This window comes from Fusarium verticillioides, chromosome 5 (genome assembly GCF_000149555.1).
Source record: "Fusarium verticillioides 7600 chromosome 5, whole genome shotgun sequence".
NCBI classification, from domain to species: Eukaryota; Fungi; Ascomycota; class Sordariomycetes; order Hypocreales; family Nectriaceae; genus Fusarium; species Fusarium verticillioides.
In genome coordinates, this window is record NC_031679.1 from 705945 (window position 1) to 726105 (window position 20161).

General features: G+C 47.0%; 10 protein-coding genes across 10 annotated transcripts; 8 read left to right on the top strand and 2 right to left on the bottom strand.

Annotated features, from left to right (window-relative positions):
- Positions 1-391: 391 nt before the first annotated feature.
- Positions 392-961, top strand: FVEG_15205 (hypothetical protein; the record flags this gene model as incomplete). The annotated part of the gene is made up of 2 exons (XM_018904328.1): positions 392-626; positions 672-961. 2 exons carry the CDS (start codon positions 392-394, stop codon positions 959-961), a joined length of 525 nt encoding a protein of 174 aa, XP_018747169.1.
- Positions 962-1771: 810 nt separating this feature from the next.
- Positions 1772-2839, top strand: FVEG_03182 (hypothetical protein; the record flags this gene model as incomplete). Its single annotated transcript, XM_018890789.1, has 1 exon — positions 1772-2839. The coding sequence occupies one exon, from the start codon at positions 1772-1774 to the stop codon at positions 2837-2839; it is 1068 nt and encodes a 355-aa protein (XP_018747168.1).
- A 1738-nt stretch (positions 2840-4577) lies between these two features.
- Positions 4578-4894, top strand: FVEG_15204 (hypothetical protein; the record flags this gene model as incomplete). Its single annotated transcript, XM_018904327.1, has 2 exons — positions 4578-4597; positions 4648-4894. 2 exons carry the CDS (start codon positions 4578-4580, stop codon positions 4892-4894), a joined length of 267 nt encoding a protein of 88 aa, XP_018747167.1.
- A 14-nt stretch (positions 4895-4908) lies between these two features.
- On the bottom strand, positions 4909-6912 carry FVEG_03181 (hypothetical protein; the record flags this gene model as incomplete). The annotated part of the gene is made up of 1 exon (XM_018890788.1): positions 4909-6912. The coding sequence occupies one exon, from the start codon at positions 6910-6912 to the stop codon at positions 4909-4911; it is 2004 nt and encodes a 667-aa protein (XP_018747166.1).
- Positions 6913-7471: 559 nt separating this feature from the next.
- On the top strand, positions 7472-10729 carry FVEG_15203 (hypothetical protein; the record flags this gene model as incomplete). The annotated part of the gene is made up of 1 exon (XM_018904326.1): positions 7472-10729. One exon carries the CDS (start codon positions 7472-7474, stop codon positions 10727-10729), a length of 3258 nt encoding a protein of 1085 aa, XP_018747165.1.
- A 1591-nt stretch (positions 10730-12320) lies between these two features.
- FVEG_15202 (carbonic anhydrase) lies at positions 12321-13129 on the top strand (the record flags this gene model as incomplete). The annotated part of the gene is made up of 4 exons (XM_018904325.1): positions 12321-12472; positions 12525-12616; positions 12664-12749; positions 12875-13129. 4 exons carry the CDS (start codon positions 12321-12323, stop codon positions 13127-13129), a joined length of 585 nt encoding a protein of 194 aa, XP_018747164.1.
- A 368-nt stretch (positions 13130-13497) lies between these two features.
- Positions 13498-14644, bottom strand: FVEG_03180 (hypothetical protein; the record flags this gene model as incomplete). Its single annotated transcript, XM_018890787.1, has 2 exons — positions 13498-13909; positions 13977-14644. 2 exons carry the CDS (start codon positions 14642-14644, stop codon positions 13498-13500), a joined length of 1080 nt encoding a protein of 359 aa, XP_018747163.1.
- A 391-nt stretch (positions 14645-15035) lies between these two features.
- On the top strand, positions 15036-17297 carry FVEG_03179 (hypothetical protein; the record flags this gene model as incomplete). Its single annotated transcript, XM_018890786.1, has 2 exons — positions 15036-16476; positions 16528-17297. 2 exons carry the CDS (start codon positions 15036-15038, stop codon positions 17295-17297), a joined length of 2211 nt encoding a protein of 736 aa, XP_018747162.1.
- Positions 17298-17863: 566 nt separating this feature from the next.
- FVEG_15201 (hypothetical protein) lies at positions 17864-18615 on the top strand (the record flags this gene model as incomplete). Its single annotated transcript, XM_018904324.1, has 2 exons — positions 17864-18127; positions 18196-18615. 2 exons carry the CDS (start codon positions 17864-17866, stop codon positions 18613-18615), a joined length of 684 nt encoding a protein of 227 aa, XP_018747161.1.
- Positions 18616-19179: 564 nt separating this feature from the next.
- On the top strand, positions 19180-20137 carry FVEG_15200 (hypothetical protein). Its single transcript, XM_018904323.1, has one exon. It carries the CDS (start codon positions 19245-19247, stop codon positions 20109-20111), a length of 867 nt encoding a protein of 288 aa, XP_018747160.1. The 5' UTR covers positions 19180-19244; the 3' UTR covers positions 20112-20137.
- Positions 20138-20161: the final 24 nt, after the last annotated feature.

Genomic DNA, 20161 nt, shown 5'->3' on the forward strand with positions numbered 1-20161 from the left:
CGCCTGTGACCAGGGGTCGTCAACGGGCGTGTTTGATCTCCCGTCTCACAATGCCACCTCAGGCACCACCCGGTTTCGCCTCAACCTGCTATTATGGCTGTGTTTATTAACAGAAAAAACTATACGAGAGGAATATAACTCCATATCCGCGAGACTTTTTCACTTTTGGTTCCTTTTCTTTTCTTGCGCACGTTGATCTGGTATCACGAAGCGACACGACTTTCATTTCGAAAATAATTCCATTCTTACGGTCTTTTTTTTATTAATTCTTTAATTTTAATTCAGACAGTTCAGCTCTGGTAGCATTCCCTTCGATAAAAAAGTCTCACAAAACACCTTCTGGTTAAACATATCTCGGTTTCTCGTCTCATATCGAATGGCTTCAATGAATATGGATGATGCGGCCTTGGATCTACAGCTCTCGCGAATCATTTCCGCCGTCGAACAGACCACGATATTCACAACCATTGTACCCAAGCCAACTGCCCAATCAGAGGGTACGACAACTGCAGATTCACCTGTTGTTACAGTTACACAGGAAAGCAACTCAGATAATGGCTCGCCTGGTCAGCCTGGAACCAAGATCTTTGGAGCACTTGAGATTATCATTGCTCTTGGTGTGCTAGGTAAGACAGTCTTCTCATTTATAAGTACATATCTAACAGTTACAGCTGGTGTATTGCTCCTCATCATGAGCATCATTCTATGTGACCGACGACGAAAATCTAAGCGGAAGCGAGCTGCCGAGAGATCTCAGAACAGAATGACAGACAAGAGTGCACCACTAGAAGGACATCAACAACCATCGGGAGCAGTGTTACCAGAGTCGATATGGCCCAGGATGGCGGATAAGAATCAAGCTGTTCATGATTATTGGCACAGTGAAACGTTACGGCAGAAACAAGCCTGGAATCAAGGACAACAAGCTGGCGTGCAACAGGGTCTACCTAGATATGGATAACCTTGATAGCCAATATGACATATGCACGGAGAAAATAGTAACAAAAAATTAAATTGAAGCTCTCGGGATTGCGAGGGTGAAATGAACGAGGCTTGCCTGTTTTCTGCTCTGTGCCTTTCAGCGAACTTGCTAGCGACTGAAGGCACATCAAGTCTCGCTACATCCCAATGGCTTAGTTACACGTGTAAATCAAGTCTTTGTAGGCCTCCAATACGTATTGTAGTTTCAGAATTCGTTGATGGATGCATCACTGGAATTTGTTGTTGGTTAGCAGCTTTTGCTCTCAGCCTCACTGGCCAGTTTATAGATGTCCATTCGATCACAGTTGGAAATGTAACACTTATTCAAGGCTTATCAGTTTAATTTTGTGGCGGGAGAGAATCTGCCTTGTAAGCCCAGCGTCCATTTCTGAGGGCCGAGTTGTGGCCACTGGCCAGACACAGCGCGCAGGAACAGTGTTGGCCCATAGAATGGCCGTCCACCGTTATCTCAGTCGAAACCCACGAATCGCAAGTATAATAAAGAAGATTTTCAGCTAGAACTATCCAAAGTGATACGGGTCTTCGAGAGGGTTGCTTCTGCGGCCCGAAGGCCAGGTTGCGCTCGGCTGGCGCTTACGGCTCATGCTATGTCCTCTGGAGATATAGGAAAGGGGGAAGCCGACAAGGCGTTTTTCAGTCGCGTCTATTTAATCTTGAGCCTGAAAAGCGACTCAGACTCATCAAAGCTAACCCTAGCGAAAAGGTGACATTTGCGGTCCTCCGCATCACACTGCAATAGTCGATCTGATCCTGAATCCCACCATCCAAAATGAGCCTAATCTATACAATCGGTAGAGCACAACTCGCCCGATTAGTTTGGGAACACGGCCCGTCAGCTGCAAAAGGCTTTCTTGCTCTCTGGATTCAGCGAAAAGAAGGAAAGGCCGCGGCGCAGAAGGAGATGATGTATAAGGAAATGGAGAAGGCCATCCCCAAGCTTCTTGAGATTATCGAAAAGAGAGAGATTCAGCTCGTCACCAACGCGTTCAATTCAACCCCTGATTTAATTGCTTACTTCCAATCCGCCGCCGTTGGTGCTGTGCCTCTTATTCTTTTGGATGTAGCACAGTCTATCAAAAGAATCGGCGCAGGCCTCGACGGCATCAAAGACGAGCTCGCGATTTCAAACATGGCAAAGGTCCAAGGCTGGGCTGGCCATGGCTTCGGGACATACGTGCACCGGTTTGTTCAAAGCGAAATGGCTCCGGTCGAGGGACGCTCAATGGGGGAGAGTCATTTCTTCTATGTCTGGAATCCTGATACCGATTGGTATCCTGATTTTGAAAGAAGACAGAAAGAGGATCCTCTGGGTCCCAACTTTGGTGGCTATCATCATGATCTGGCCACGATTTGTGTCAGAATGCGAGCGGGCAGACAAGCACTTCTAGCAACCTCTGAGGGCAACAACAATGCTGTCTTCCACCTAATTATTCCGACTTACTATCCAATTGCGATGGAAACCCCTATCATCTTCGCTGCAGAGCTGTTTCCGCTCACTATTACCGGAAGCCGACATCGAGGGACGGACCTCGTTTGGTTCAACCTCGGTGAGCACCCAAGTTTTCCGAACCCACAGCTCGAATTCATTGGTGTACTGCCTTTAGTTCAGATTAGTCTGAGAGCAGCTGCCACTGTGACCTTTTGGGCTTCTTCGTTTGGCTGTGAAGCTTCTGCGATTGCACCAGTCGCATTTCCCCCTTTCGCCCCCGTTGTAGGAGCCGCTTATATGCCATGCTGGATCACCGCAGTCGTGTCGGGCTGGGTGGGTGATGCAGAACATGAGAGAAAAGTCAGGAGAGAAGCATGTGTTTTGGGGGATGCGATTTTCCTGAATTAGCTGAATATTGGGTTGCCAACTCTTTCTGGACACACTTTTCTACACCTTGCTTCGACTCGTGTCATGTATAAATGTTTATTACCGTATTGAAGGGGTACAAACTGTCAACACTTCTGATTCAGAGACTGAGGCTAAGATCATTTGCTCTAAACTGGCGATGGGGTGAAAGCTTGGCTGTTTGGTTATTATACTGAATGGATTAGTTCGAGAATATGACTTCTGAAGAAATTGAAATTTGTGTATGGTCACTGAAGGCAAAAGTTCATAGCTGACTCTCAATTTCAGTCAGTATTACTAACGAAAACTATCATAACCGTTGTGTAACTGTCTCTAAAGTTAGTACTTCCCCAAGCCATGAGAAAGGGAACTCACGTTGCTCCAGCTACAGCCAACTCAACCGTTTTGGCATTCGTCAGCAAAGACATGCAACAAACAAATGCAGCCGTCGATACTATCATAATGGCTAATCTAGCTGATTGGCTACTGATCATATTGCAAATCACGACTGGGGCCAGTAGTAAAAACACAATAAGTGGGCTCAAGATCGCTCGAGCTACTCTCATGGTCGATGAACGAGAGAAGATCTGAACGTGAGGATCGTTGGAAACATTCTCAGAATTCTAGGGTCGTGTTAGTCTGGAACAGTCAATATGGAATCTGCTTACTTTGCTAAATCGACGGACAATCTTATCGCAGACATTTCTTTCTAACCATGCTACGATCCCGTCTTCTCTAGGACAAAGAGATAGCAAATCATCGCTGTTGTTAAGGAACCTTCTTTCGCTTCTGGCAATGCAGCTATTCCCGGATAGCCACCGCTGAAGACAGGAAACATACTTCTCATGAGGTGACTCGTACTTCAAAGACCGCTGAGTTCCATCAAGAAGCTCGTCTTTGGGAAGGTTAGCTAGATAATTATAGAAAGGCCAAGTGGCACTCGTACCATAAGCTGAAAGAGCAGAACGTAGTTTGGTGGTGACCATAGATCGATCTGAATTCCTATCGTCACGGCGAGATGCCAAGAATAGAGGACTCTTTTCCGTCTTATCTATATGATTTAATTGTTCTTCGAGCTCAACTATCTCATCTTGTGTGAGAAGCAAGAGGCGCGTTCGAAGATCTGAGAAACGTCTGTATATCTGAAAAGAACTATGTCCGGCCATCAAGGCAGAGAATCGTGGGTATCCTTTTCGACGGTCTTCGACTATAGTAATAGCTGTCAGACACACACTCCAATGAAGCAAATATGTATGAGAACTTGAGCACAACTTACTTGTAATTCTTTCGGTATGGCTAACCACGCCAGATGCTGGACTTTTGTGAGACTTCAGGCTAAATACTCCTGGAACCCGCCAAGAGGAAGCCCATGTCAAAACCGACCTGGCAAATGTCTGCTTGATTGTGGTCTCTGGAGAGCCTCGTTCGATATCATTGGTCATTCTATATCGATATTCCAGGGAAATGAGTCTGTCGCGTAACGTATTGATATATCTTATCAATGCTATAGAAATGAATTTATAACCGCTCGTTGATGCCTGATCACACCCTCGAATACCTGACTGCAGTGACGTGCAGCACTTGGTGTCAGCCCGCATGCAGCAAAGTATCCATCGCCTCACTTTCAAGACGTACCTATCCATCATTGGTATAAAGGTCCCGCCCGATCTGCAACTGTTTTGTAATTTTCAAACACTTCCACAAACTCAGCCACATCACTGCTCGCCATTTTGTAGTTGAAATGAGCGCCAACGACGATTCGTATGTTGAATCTCCAACAAGGTTCAAGATATCAGCTAACATATAGAAAGCACAAATGACACCAATTTTGTTATCTCTGATAACAAAAGACCAGGTGTCAACGCGTACGATATCAACTACAAGTACTCACCCGGAGATAAAGTCTATCTTGTGACTTCTGGAGGAAAGGAAGGCCCCTATAAAGTAGAATCGGCCGACGGCGGGAATTACGTTCTATGCGATGATTATGGTATCACTGCAAATGGTGGAAGGTCGTATCTGGAGGATGAGCTTGAGCTGTATGATCCTTTTGCGTAAACACGCGCAAATATCTACAGATATGTGCGAATTAGATAGTTCCGCGTGGTCCATTCACACTTCTCATCGCCTCTTTTGCCCGGAAGATCGCCATTTAGTCCCTGCAGTAAACAATCCAAGGGGTCTGCCGCCTCCCGATTTCTTCCGTGCTGAAGTTTTGAAAGAACCATGCCCGGAAATACGAATGGTCGGCTAGTAATAAACAATTTGACTATATCTTCCGTCCCGGACAACCGTTGGTCAGAAGCCATCTTTGGTACTGTCATAGTGAAAGGGAGTTCCTGGGTTCCTGAATCTTTGTGACCTTTTGGCTTTATAGTCACGTGTGCATCCTCTCCACTCTCAGACATCAGGTTACGAATCTCCCAGAATTCAGTAAACAAGTATACACCCAGATGTAAGGGTCTGCTTGAGAGGTTCTTCATTGTTATAGTTAGAGTTTGTCCATGTTTGATGTCAAAACACCCGTCAGGACTTGGACGTTCTGAGTATTGTAAGGAGAAAGACTTTTCCAAGGCAGAACTTGACAATCGGTTCTCGATACCCTCAAAGAACTTGTACCTGGATATGTGATCCAAAGTATCAAATAGAGCTCCACTATTCTCTTTCGATTCGTATGGGATCCTGGCCACAACACAGGCATGCTTGGCCGTAAGGTCTCTGATCTCATAATCTTTCGGCGTTTTAATGACGACATACGATAATGGTGTTCTCATCCTGTCGGTTGAGGATTTGTGGCATAATTCAAGGTAGGTAGTAGCTGATGCTGCTTGGATGAGAGCCGCACAGACACTCTTGTCCAAGTCAAGACAAATTTGGATCTTTCGGCGTGAAAAGGATGTTAAGAGATTGGCCTCCCACGTTGAACCTCTTGCGATGACAGCTTTGTTTATCGGGTCGACGGTCTCCATCTTGGATGATAAGCAGTCGACTTCGTAGACTCTACTCCGGATTGAATTTCTATGCTTTGGGTTGATGGTTGTGTCAAAAGGTGTCAAAGCATATTCGTCATTCTTGTGAACTCCATGAGCTTGCCCAGCATGGAGAATAAGGCAGTCATCTTCCATGCTCCGATGCATAGATGTGGTAGAGACATTGGCGTGTCTAGTGTCGCCCGAGAAGTCTCCAAAGAATGCAAATCCACGATGACCATAGAGCATCGGAGTCTGGTCTGGAAGTCGGGCGTGAAATTGTGCTCGAAGGTGCTGATGAAGCATCTCGTTAGAGACTTGTGTACCACGTCTTGACAAGAGCACGAGTGAGTTGATGAGAAAGTAGCTCAATGCTCCGCTTGTAGCTCCGCCTTCAAACTTCAACTCTGAAGCAACTTCGTGAGGGCCGCAAGCGGCAATGATTGTATAACCTTGAGGATCTAGAAGCCTTGAGAGAGTGACCACCCCATCTCTCAATTCTTCTGGCTCGGTGTCATCAAAAGGATTATCGAACGAAGTATCATAGTCTGTATGGTGATCCATATATCGAATATCGCCAACATCTGGTCTATCATCGCGAAGTACACTTCCCGAAAAGCAACAGTCGAGAACAAGAGTCACAGTGAGGCCCCTTTCTATCATCTTGTTCATGGCGCTTCGTAGAACGGTTCCGTACAAGTACTCCGTTTCAAGGGTCAGAGGGTTAACAAGTTCAAGCGCAACTGCACCGTCCATCGCCCGACAAGAGCCATGGCCAGAATAATGGATGTATACGTGGTCATTTTGTTTGGAAGTCTTTAGAACCTTCTTTAAAGCTGAAACCACATTGTCGAGTGTTGGTAATTGATCAAAGCTTTCAGCCGACTTTAGAGGACTGTCCTTTGATTTGGTAGCCGTCAGACGTGTTGTATTCACAGCGAATCGCCTCGAATCGAGGTACTTTTCCATGGAATGAATATCATTAACGGCTCCTTGCAGCGATCTATCCGAGACGAGAGCCCTGGAGTCTTTGTTCTTTCTGGAGATAGTCACGCCAACTCCAATGAGGATGGCCCATCGTGTAGTTTCTGATCCTGGAGGACCCATCGGCACTAAACTCCCAAAGACTTTGTGAACGTTGACTCAAATATCAAAGAATTCGTTTTCAGTTCGACGGTGTATGCCAAAAAACAGAGAAAGCCTCATTCTTACTCTGTGATTTCAAGCTACGTCTGCACTTACCGAATTTCGGTACAGTCGGGCTGCGCAATGCCCTGTTTGTAATTTCATCTCCTGCAGGTTGGTCGACATTTAGGCAGAAATCTGACAGCTGAAATGAAAAACTTCTTGGCATCAACTATGTGACAGAAGCAGGAATCTGTGATTGGCCTTGACGGTGTCACAGCATAAGCAGGCTGTCGTTTAAGCAGGCAAATGATGCAACATTTGTGGAAAAAGACATGCAACCCCGCAGGCAAGAAAATGACTCTATAGATGACGCAGTAATGGTAAGCCCCAATGTTTTCCAGTTTATCGGATGCTAACTTGTAGCCCTGAGGCTCAAGTCAATGCAGTCATGGCGGCGCAAGGTGACTTGAAGTTCGCTGACTGATTCTTCGAAGCTGACTTTCTTATCATATCAATCAAGTTTCTGAGTGTATGCAAGATGGATAACAGTTTCTCTGTCCTCAGTCTTGGAAGCGCTGATCCGGAGTCAATTCTAAACGTTGATTTTGGGAGACTGAACCCATTGTTCACTCGCATCAAAGAGCTCGATCAAGAATATCATACATCTGGTAATGTGGAAAGCCTAGAAGCAGCAATTGAAAAGTCATGGGAAGCTGTCAACTCAGCTCACGATGATAAGCCTGGAATCCGTACCAGCTGCTTATTATATCTCTCTTATCTGCTCAAGGACAGGTATACAGCGACAAACAACATTGAGGATCTCGACAAGTCCATTGACCTAGCAGGAGAGGCAAATGGAATCGCCAACGCGCTCGAGGAAGTCCATCCCCAACACCCCCTCGTCCTCAAGGCGCTTCGTGCCCGTCTCACAGACCGCTATGCTTTAACAGGGTCAGAGTCTGATCTTGATAGAGCCGTTGATACGGCTCGCCAGTCGATCGACATCACCAACGATGGCGCATCGGATGTATCAAATCAATATGGCGATCTATTAGTCCTGCTTGGGAGAAGGTATCTCGCCACTGGTACTGTGGAGAATGTTGATGAAGCTATTTCCATGGGCTGGAAAGCTATAGAGGGAGAGGTAGCTGACAACAAATCCATGCAACTACACCTGCTAGCGCACATTGGCAGTTTACTGGGGCACAAATCACTCAGAACAGGCTCGCTGGCTGATATGGACGAAGGTGTTCGATTGGCTCGGCAGGCAGTTGAGGAGGCTTCAGAAGAGGAACCAGCCTTGGCAGATTCACTAAACTCACTGGCGACACTCTTGGGGCAGCGATATTCTTTGACGAGTGCCTTGATAGACATTGACGAAGCCATCGATTTGTCCAGAAGAAGTTTAAAGATACCAAGCCATAACTCGACGATGCTAGCTACGAGTTTAGGCAATCTCGCTGTTCTTCTGCAACTAAGATATCAAAGATCTCATGAGCTGCCCGATCTCGAAGAATCGACCCAGTTATCGCAGCGGGCTTTGAATACTATGCCTGATAACCACCCCGATCGATCAAGACACCAGCATGATATTGGGATCAAGTTGGCTCGAAAATTCACCATCACCAACGACATGAAAGATCTCGATGGCGGAATTCAGTCACTGAGAGAAGCGGTCGACAGCACGCCGAAATCACATCCTTACAGAGCTATCTTTCTACACAGCCTGGCAAGTGCACTGATACAAAAAGGCTCTGAAACATTTGATGGCGATGGTGTTGATGAGTGGATATCCGTTGCGAAGGAAGCATTGCAAGCTACACCGGAATCTCACCCAGATCGAGGAGAGTCACTCTACAGCTTAGGTCTTGGTCTTCTGGCAGCTCACGCAACGGGCAAGACTCTAACTGGCATCGACGAAGCCATACCTTGTTTCGAAGAAGCTATCAAGCAGTCGAACGCCCCTCCACTTTGCCGTATCCAGGCCTGCATGTGTCTGCTGCCAATATGCCACGACAGACAGCGAAGTCTAGATGCTGCGAAACTTGTGGTGGGGCTCATTCCACGTATCATACCACGGCAGCAAGACAACTCCGATCGTCAGAGTTCTCTCGCTGAACTGGCTGGCTTTACATCGGATGCGGTCGCTGTTGCTATACAGGCTGGACAAGTGGCAGATGCCCTGGAGCTCCTTGAACAGGGTCAAGGTTTACTCGGAGCATCCGCAGAGCAAATGCAGACGGATATCGTGGACCTAGAAAAGGCGCATCCAGAATATGCAGCTGAATTCGATCGTCTTCGCAAGGAGATCAATCGCCCAGTCGACCCGGACATCTCTGCCACCCAGACTACTGCGCTAAGAGAAGGACTGGCGCTACGACTCTATGATGCTGGAAAGGAGTTTGATGAACTAGTCGAGAAGATTCGCAAATTACCAAACTTCAATACCTTTTTACAGACACCAGGGCTTGATGAAATGCAGGACATAACAGATCGGGGGCCGGTTATCATCATCAACGTCGGCATTATATGTTGCGATGCTATCATCATCATGATCGACAGGATTTATACAGTGCCATTACTTGATTTGAGTAGAGCCGACATCGAAGAGAAAGTCTTGAGCGGAGATAGGGGTAGTCCGCATGTCCTCGAATGGCTGTGGGACACTATTGTCTGTCCTGTATTGGACAGAATTGGCTTTTCAGAGACTCCGACAGGTGACAACTGGCCGCATGTTTGGTGGATCCCTACTGGCCTTCTGAAACAATTCCCATTACATGCAGCTGGATATCATAGGAAGAGAACAAAGGAGACGACACTTGACAGGGTTGTTTCGTCTTATGCATCGTCAGTCAAGGCTATGATACAAGCTCGAAAGCGACGGACAGCAACACGAGAAACAAGCAAGGTAGTGCTTGTGGCTATGGAGACTACACCAACGCTATCACGTTTGGCATTTGCTAACCAGGAATTGGAAGTGGTCAAAGATGTTTGTTCGTCGATTGGACTAGATGTTGTTGAACCTGAACGACGAAAGGCAGCACTTGTTGAACAACTTCGCCAGTGCAAGTTCTTCCATTTTGCAGGCCATGGATGTACCGACCCCCAAGATCCCCTGAGGAGTTATTTATGTCTCGAGGATGTCGTGACGAATCCATTGCGGGTCGGCGGGCTACTGGACTTGAATCTAAAGGATCAGCCACCGTTTCTAGCATATTTGTCAGCTTGTGGAACAGGCCGTATTCAACAGGAGCAATTCATGGATGAAGCCGTCCATCTTATCAGTGCTTTCCAACTCGCCGGCTTCCAACATGTTATAGGTACTCTATGGGAGGTCAATGATAGAGTTTGTGTTGATATAGCCAAGGTAGTGTATGAAGGTATCAAGGATGGTCGGATGTCAGATCAATCTGTGGCTTGGGGGCTTCATGAGGCTAGCCGTCGGCTGAGGGATCAGTGGCTGGAGAAGAGGGAGCAAGAAGGGTCTAGTAGAGGTGCAGATGATGATCTGCTCAGTAATTTGATTATCAGAGAACCTGTGGTCCACGGAGTTAGGTGGGAAAGAAGACGAGTTCGGAGTAGAGCAAAGACTAAAGGCATGTCAAGATCCTTGGGTACAAGGTGGAGGAGAGTCACCACCAAAGCATCCAGAAGCATGCGGGTAAGCAAGAAGACCATGTCCGGGGTCGAGACCAGGGGTCAGAGCTGGTCTAGAGAGGCTTCCTTAGCCATCCTCCTGCGGCACAAGATTGAGCCATCACCAGCCTGGGTTCCGTTCATTCACTATGGTATCTAGACAGCAGGTAGACTTGAATTTCATATTCTGTACATTGAAATATCTAGACTAAGTGAGATATCACCTTTGCCGCTCTATAGAATGACTCGAGTCTACCCCAACATCGAAAGCTTGTTTCGTGGAAAGCAGGGGTGGTTCGATAAGCGGTATTTAACAACCCACATTATAGAGCTGTCATTCTCGAATATTTGATGAGCTGCCTAAATAGAGGGGAATAAGATGGTCGATCGGGTGATCTGAAGCGACCCTGGTAAAAGCCGGATGCTTAATCGACAGTCCGACACGTCGAGTATCTTGGTCCGAGCGGCTTAGATTTGATATCTGACCACTGTACAGGCTCGGGATCCGTCGGACTCAGCTTGCTACGCCTTTTTGGTGGTACACGAATCTATGCTCCGCGAGTGAGCTGTTATCTAGCAGCGGTGCTTGTTATCGACATGCCTTTTCGGGGTGAAATTTCCATCGTGCTGTCAACGAAACCAATAGTATTGGCACTTGTAAGCCTCTCAACATCCAGATGAATTCTACGACATGGATCTCGAGGGAGGGTGGTGAGATGAAGCAGGCTACACTTTTCTATGGCTGGCATAATCATCCCGTAAGATTCCTTGGCTACACCAGCTCACAAAGGTGACGCTAATACGCGGGGTGCAGCTCTTGTCCCCCGTTACTAAGATTATTCTCGAATCTTCGACATCCAGCTGCGAGATTTTTCAACAGCCATGTACAACATGTGCATCTAGACCGCCGGGATTCTGTACAGGACTTCAACCGGGCCGATGATAGCCTTTCAGTCCCGCGGTGATACTCTGCTAATCGAGAGCGAACCGCAAACGGGTTCGTCATATTTGAAAAGAGCATCATCTTCGGCTTTATTTGGTAGAAGTGAAAGAGGGGATATACACTAGTAGAGGACACAGAGTACCATCGAGACACCACTATAAGTAAAAAGCGTCTTGGCTATCACAGATATAGTGATACGGTGTTATGCCGGGATCTACGCGGCAACATAGTCATTTTACCCCAGATTTTCCCAACCACTAACAATCCGCCTAGTAAAGCCAAGCATCATGGCCAGCAAACACACACCCTTGGCAAATTCACTAGTCGTGGCCCTTTCCTTGGAACTCCGAAAGACTTTCTTTTTTCAGTCGTAGATCGAGGTCAAGTGAGCTATCGCCGAGCCATTATGGTGTCATGGCATGCAATAGCCTGCTTCTTAATGGCTGCCACATCCGGTCCGTGGGTGTACCTGACAGCACAGGTAACATTTCTTTTTATGGCATGATCTGTCAACACCATGTGCAGAATCTCAGACAATATTACTGCAGAAAAAGTGTGTGTGCGGGGGTTTATCTCGGGGTCGGAGGGCGCCGCTGTTTGTGGATGACGGTCCGGACGGGCCAGCTGGGTTGGTCTTGTGAAACGAAGGATTTTTTTTATATTGGTGCGGGCTCGAGGATAAGAAGTCGTGCATGGAACGCAAGAATTGGCATTATCTTGGCTCTTGGCTTTATTCTTTACTTAACAGACAGACAAGACCCTCTTTGAAAAACAAGCTTTTACATCTCCATTTGCACAGCTTTTCTCAATGGCCTTTTTCAAGACCAAGATGCCTGCACTTGACACTTCACCTGTGTCTTCACCCGTTCTCTATCCCTCAGTCACTTCGGACTTTGAAGCTGCGAATCGCAGATATGCAGCAAAGTTTACCCAGTCCCACTTACCATCTCCGCCCCGTCGGTAGGTGATCTCATACCCGCGCCCTAGGATCGAGGGCCTAACATTTACCCAGAAAGGTAGCGGTGGTAGCGTGCATGGACAGCAGATTGGACGTTGAGAAAGTCCTGGGTCTAGACCTTGGCGATGCCCATGTCATCCGAAATGGTACCTACCTAATTTTCTTGTCTCGCCTGCAAAGCTGACAGTTACAGCTGGTGGTCGTGCTGTAGAAGCACTTCGATCAATCTTGATTTCTCAGCAGATGCTGGGCACGCGTGAGATTATTGTCATGCACCATGTAAGACCGCCTCATCTCATTTTATTCGATATTTTCCATTCCCACGGCACTATCATAAGGCCATAATTTCAGCTACCCCCCCAATGGAGATAATGACCGGCCCGGCTGACACCCCACGCTTCTAGACCGGCTGCGGCATGCAGAGCTTCTCCGACACAGATTTCCGGTCCAAGATCAGACGAGAGCTAAAGGAAGACGTGGACCACATGGCGTTTCTTCCCTTCTCTGATTTGCGGCAGAGCGTCATTGATGACGTTGCCTTCTTGCGCAAGAGTCCGTTGATTTTGGATGTGCCTATTACCGGATATGTTTATGATGTCAAGACTGGTCGTATTGAGCAGGTTGATGAGAGGGCTGACTCTGAATGTTCCAGCCCTTGAAACTTTTTTTAGATATGTATTCATGGCGCTGTAGGGATTTGTTTAACGGTGGAAAAGGATAGCGAGCGAGCAATTGAAATTATTTGACAGCCCAGTATTGCCAGGCCATACAGGCGAAGCCAGGGAAGCGAGTAGAGCTGCAAGTAACTGCAGGGGGGTAAGCCTCATGTAAAGGAAGATGAGACCAAAACGGGGATGAAGTGGTTACTGCATAGCTGATCTATAGATTGAGAAAATCGGCACTATAATGTACAGCCTTTTCTCCTTCTAGCGGCCTTCTTAATTGCTAATGATTGAAAACTAGAGTTAAATTATGATAGCAACAGCGTTTAAATGAAATAAGTTAGTAACATACATTCTGCACAAACCTACGCCTGCACCTCTGTGGGGTACTTCCAAGCCATCCATGCAATCCATGACTGGAATCCACTCATCATAATGGTTACAATGCCGACCAATATTGAGATACCAACAGCTAGCAGAGCAATAGAGAAAGCATTACCATCGGTACTTCTACGGTCGAACCAACGTTCCAGTTTGTTTCGTGGCGGTCGTTTCTTCGCAAGCTCATACAACCTGGCTATCCGCTCTCCCCAGTACATGTATCTCATCCCCTTGTGGAAAACATTATAGCCATCGTATTCGCAACATTCTGGGTCAAAGCCGTTTCTACTGATCAGCTTCCGGAGGATCTTCTCAGAACGATAATCTCTCAGGGGGAAGAGGATATCTTGCAACGAATGTAAAGTCTCAAAAAGAAGCTGGGGCGGTAGAGTTCCCCTGTCGCCAATATTAGCTACAAAATGATCCTCCCGTTTGTAATAAGTAATTGAATAAATAAGCATACCGGCCTAGACTTTCAAGCGCAGTTATATCCAAAGGGCTTGCATGGTTTTGAAACTGCTCTAAATGTGCTTTCAAGTACGCCACCTGATGGAAGAGATAGAGCGTGTTGTCCTTCTCATTGAAAAGAAGGTGGCATGAAAGGTCATTTGTTGGCAGAAAGCGAATCCCCAGCCGTTTCTTCAGCTTCCATGCTTTAAGCTTTGACTTATGCCCAATGACATCCTCAAACCGGTTGCATGATTGCTCAGGGGCACGGGGAATTGATCGCTCGATGAACGAAACAAATGACTCGTGCGATAGCCAGGAAATAGGTTGGTATCCTCCAAGCACGAAGTTTGCAGGGTGCCATTCTTGAGCCGCCGAGTCAATCATCACCATTGCTTGTACTGCCCTATTGATGATGTTGCCAACATTCTCTCCAACTGCCTGATTCTCATGGGAGATTTGCTTCATGGTCTCTTCTTTTGTCTTTTGTACGTTATTTCTGAGCAGGATGGCAGTTGATAGCACGTGCTGATGGGTAGGTGAGGAGGAAACATAGTTGCAACTAAATGTGCTTTCCCTTAGAGCTAGCTCATCAAAGAGCGTGAAGTAGGCTTCAAACTTGCCCTTCCTTCCGAGAAGTCTGAGAGAAATCTCATCTTGCTCTTTAGGTGTTGTTAGTCTCATATTGTTAGAAGAAAAAGCTGATGGAGCCGCGTCTCATGATTCCCGAGGATCAGAGCATTAAATATTTGTTTCTCAGGCCAATATTCAACGGAATTGCTACCTGCACTTCATCCCACCACTCCATGGTTCGCCCAGTCCGCCTGTCAGCATTGCCTCGAGGACCACAAATCCTAATCTGACCGCGGACATGTTTCACTATTCGATTGGCCATCCGTCAAGCCTCGTTGGGTATCAATACATAATTACAATTACAATGCAACTGCCAGTTGAGCCTCAAAGCCCTAGATAGTGGAGAGTCCTAGCTACCATATGTCGCCCCGCCATTTAGCGATCTCTGAATATCTTTCTTTGACCTCAGTCAACTTCTAGAAATCAGACATGCGTCTATACCATGGTATGGGGGCCTCCAAGTAGCGAGAACGCTTCTTTCAAGGATAAATTTGCGCTCAGGTTCAAGACTCTAATTGAGAAGGGGTTTCGGAAGACAAAACGCTCCGAGGCAATTCAACCTTTGCAAGATCCCATAAATAACCATCGAATACACTTTTCCCAGAGCCAGAGACAATCGCACCGAAGAGTCGCGATTCAAGCATTCTTATCATCTCAGTCGGCACAATCGCAGTCTTCTAAACAGCCAGCACCTCAAGTACTTCAGCGATCCCCTCATCACACTAGCATACCACTCGCTGCAGATTCCTCCCCCCAGGAGACAATTACAAGCGTCAAGGCGCTGCCTCAAAGTCGCAATATGATCTTTTACGACCTTCAGGTGTGCTCGACGACATGCTCAGCAGAAGAGTTCCAAAACAGGTTTCAATATGTCACAAATGAATTGAGGAAGGCCGTCGCTGAGCATAATGAACTTCGTATGTGCGGTCGACATATCATCTACAGTTGCCATATGATTGGCGACTCGAGGGATACGGCCTTACCCTCTATACTTATAGAATGTCGAAAACGAGATCTCAAGATGCTGAGAGAGCTCTTCAACAAGCACGCTGCGACACTCTGTTGTCGCAAGGACTCAACTTGGCCTACCCTGCTACACCACGATCTTCCATCGTCGAAACCGTCATTCCAACTTGTCTATCTATCGCACGCATATCAGCCTATATTACAGTACGCGGCACATACCCCAGGAGCAGCGAGCAACTCATCCAGCGATACACTCTGCGGTGCTCTGGTCCAGTATGAGGGCCGCATGGCCACCATCGGTCTGACGTTTATCGTCGATGGCATAAGTCACATGATGACTGTCGACCATCTCTTCAATAACAGCCTGGGAGATGAAAACTCTCTTTTCACTCATGATGATGGGCCAATCCATCCCAGCAGCTCTACGGGGGAGTCAACAAATGCGCATCAGGACAATTCCGTCATCCCCCAAAATCCCCATCCAGATCAGGAAAAACAAAATTTGGAATTTGGCCATAGCAGCACGCATGACAGTGGAGATGAGGAGAGCCTCAATGCGTGGCACACGACGGACCGCCCTCGATCTCGTCTTGCCGAGTGCCTGGTAGGCCAACCCGTTCCTTTCCCACATACATTGGACCCCCCCGCACCATACCTGGACTGGGCATTCGTCGACTTGAACAGCTCTTCAGCGAACTTACAACTACCTAACATTATCACCGTAGACTCCATGTCGAGTCCTGTACTCCTTCGTCAAGTATCGAAACAACCGCTGTCTCATACGACATCGGTGTACATGATTTCGGGGGTAAATGGCACAAGAAAGGGCTGCCTATTCAGTGGCCTCAGTGAGCTTGGTCCACTGCAGGATCGAAGTCCATGTAGAGCCTGGAAAATGATACTGGATTCTGATCAAGGTGAGAAATGTGTCTGAGTCTCGCTTGACTATTACTAAATCGATATGTTAGGTCTTGAGCCAGGAGAGTGCGGCTCAATCGTTGTTGACCAGACTACGTTCGATATATATGGGCACGTTATCGGCTCCAACATCATTGGTGATGTTTTCGTTGTTCCACTTTCAGGCACTATTGAACAAATCCGAGTTGCCTTTAATGCAACCACTGTGGCTCTACCCTCACAGAACCTTCTCCTGCCACTTCGCAACAAATCTGAAGATACCATGACTGCTCAGGCCACGCTTTCTCTCAATAAATTACACTCGGCTGATGCGCACACTCATATTCACTCCGGTTACGCAAAATGCCCTCTCGGGTCCTCCCCACTCACACAGACATGGAAGCGACCGGAGGATCCGAGACGCCACAGCGCCCAGTTCCGCAGGTTCGAAAGACCCTTTCGTCCAGACCAGGAGGGCACTTCACTTCTGCAAACATTGAATAAGGCAGGAGCGGGAGTGCTGGATGATGAAGTGGAAGTTACAAACCTTCTGTTTTGCCATCCGTACACAAGGTTTACAGAACGAAGCATAGAGCGTATACAAGACTTTTGCTATGGTGCTTCTTTCGCTCTGGACAAGTTCATATCTCATCCACTTAGATCAGGTCCATATGCCAGCTCAGATACCAGAGCTGTGGATTCAAGCATAGAAGTCCCATATTTTGCGGTTGTCACTGATGTTGGTTGGTGCCAGGAAACACTTTCTTATACCAGTCAAGACAAACCACTTGCATCAAGCCTCCGGCTAAACGAGATGCTCAACGAACAGGTATGTGTTTAGGAATCTTCTTGCCAGCACGGTAAAAGGGCTTGTCACTTATCTTTCCAGCGATTTCACACAGGAACAGGACCAGGTCCGGCCTTGATAAAGCAACTGAGACGAATGTACGCAATGAATAGACACCGTAAGATGCCACTGAGCTGACAATCTGAGATAGTTACATTCATAACCCAGATGGGGCGAGTATCATGGCTCTCATCAGGACCATGTCTTGCCGCCAAGTAGCCATTCTCCGCCCAATGATCATGTCCTATGCCACGACAAAGATCAGCCCCTGCATACAGATCAGTGAAATTGCAAGTTAATTGAAACTAAAATTATGGCGCGTTTTGACTAACAAGCTTTTATTATAGCAATGGTGGGGATCACGTCAGCATCATCTCAGGTTTCAATTTCCCTTCTTTACACTCATTTCTGAAGGCTATAATGACCCCCGAACCATGTCCAAGACGGGAGAGCCATTCAGAACTCGATTGAGCCTTTCATTTCTTACCGAAAGCCAGTCGGGGGCTTTATTTTGCCAAGATAGCCAAGCCAGTCTTTGCGAATCAGTAATCTCATTTGGGATGGCTGTACATAGCATTGATTACTGGGACGTGTACTGCTTTGAAGATGGCGACACGAGTACATCGATTTTTGGATTTGACTTCGAGCATGACGAATCTGGTTCGGAGAGCGATTTACGAACGCCTGAAGAGATGCTCAGACACTCCCCCCGAACCTTTTTCCTGCACACAATGACTTTGAGTCTCACTCGTGTGCTGGACCAGCACACCATGATCTTGGAAGTTTTCCAGGACTTTATCAAGAGGCAAGCGCGCTACTTGTCGGTAAGTCTTTTCTCCCAAATTCTTGATAACGATAAACAGAACGTGGAAAAGTACTAACTATCTCCCAGAAGAGTGCTAAACAACCGAATGAATTCGCAGAGAACAGGCGTCAGCTAAAGGAAGCCCTGCGCCAAGTGCTCAATTCGATAACAGTTCTGACATGGAATGTTCTAGAATTCTTATCAAATGATCCCAGAAAGGACCTTGGGGGTGTTCCTAACGGCGGTGACTTTCCAGATGGGAGTAAGCCAAATGACATGGAAACACTCCTACGCCGCATAAAATCGTTATATGGTCGGCTGCATGACGTTCAGCTCGCCTACGAACAACTGCAAGCTGAATTGACTTCCATAAGTCGTGAGCAGAAAGGGCTAGAGCAGATGTATCGTGATCAGCGTAACCAAGAGTTAACCGTGGCAGCCTTTGTGTTTGCAATTCTCAGCCTTATAGCCCAAATCTATGCAGGCCGCCCGTCTAATAGGAACTGAGTACCTTCCTACTGTTGACGGAGAGCTTCATCAATTTGTTGATATTATATACCCCACCTCACCTTGCTTACACTACATAGACTCTATGACTGTCTTTATAGCCATGTCCCCTTCACCATGAATTCATGTCCTTGTGCAACCTAGACCAGTTGATCGTCTTCCATGAAACCTTGGATGTTGGGCTGCTTCTGTCACAAGCTGCCGAGCCAGGCAAAGCTGAAGAGCCATTATTTTTGATGGGATTTAGTGATGACTGATAATCTGATTACTATCGAGCGTCGAAAAATGAATCATTTGACGTAACGTTGAGGTGTCCATGTTTGTGGTATTCCTAAATAGGCCTAGAGGATCCACGTTACGTACGGTTCGTGTTAGTAACTCCCGCTGTGATAAGATTAGTGCTTGAATTATGTGTAAGGGGAATTTTCCCACTGGCTAATACTATTAGAAATCATCCCTGAATCGATTTTGATGGGTACTGAAGTGGGGAAATCTGGAGTTGAGCTTCTGGGCAGAGATGGAGGCTGAAGAATCGGGTTATTGCTCACCGAGATATATCAACCTGCACATGCCCCTCCGGTGTGCTCGGTCTGCTACGACAGTTCTCACATCACTTTTGATCTATCATAATGCCTTCAAGAACAAGTGACACGCCGAATGAGTGGTCCGACTCGGCGGATATCATCTCACGCTTCCTAGCTTTACAGCAGATTTACAGCGCCAAGGAACTCGACTCACATCTCCAGTCGCTGCGACATATCGGAGAGGAGGAATCAGACTCTGAAAATCAATCAACTGATGTCATCATTCTTTGCGCATCAGCGATCCTGGCTATTCCCGAAGCCGTCTTTGAGTGGGCGGTGCAGCAGCAGAGGGAATATGAGGAAAAACAAACAGACAGAGTACTGGTGTTATGTGGCGGCATTGGACCTTGCACACCATTCGTTTACGATGCTATCAGAGCAAGCAAGAAGTATTGCACAATATTTGACACGATAAATGGGAAGCCTGAAGGCGAAGTGTTGAAAATAATGGCGGAACAATTCTACAAACTCAAGATCAACCAAACAGGGAGTCAAGATCACGGATTTCGAATCCTGGTCTCCGACCGCTCAAATAACTGCGGAGCAGATGCATCAGAGGCCAAGGCGGTTTTGGAAGAGAACGGAATTTGCTCTCCGAGGTCTATGGTCGTTGTGCAGGACCCAGCCATGAGCAGCCGGACAATAACTTCATTTGAAAAAGTCTACGAGAATGATGCGGTTCATATTTCTTGCTGGCCACGGCTTAAGCAAACAAGAGAAGCTCAACAAGAAAAGGCGCAACCCGAGAAAGATTTCCGGAGGGAACTTTGGTCTATGGATCGCTTTCTGGACCGGATCATCGGCGAGCAAGGTGGAGTTATCAGAGCGAAGTCACCTATTGGCATTCCGAACGAGGTGGAAAATGCGTGGTCTGCGATAATGGATGAAAGCGGCTCAAAATTCTTTTCATAGAAAATAATATCATAATTCTTACTCGACTTGGGTGTGGTATTGAGAATGTT

Excerpts from the sequence above, each read along its gene's own strand:
- FVEG_15200 (XM_018904323.1), top strand. The coding sequence starts at position 19,245 with ATGCCTTCAAGAACAAGTGACACGCCGAATGAGTGGTCCGACTCGGCG.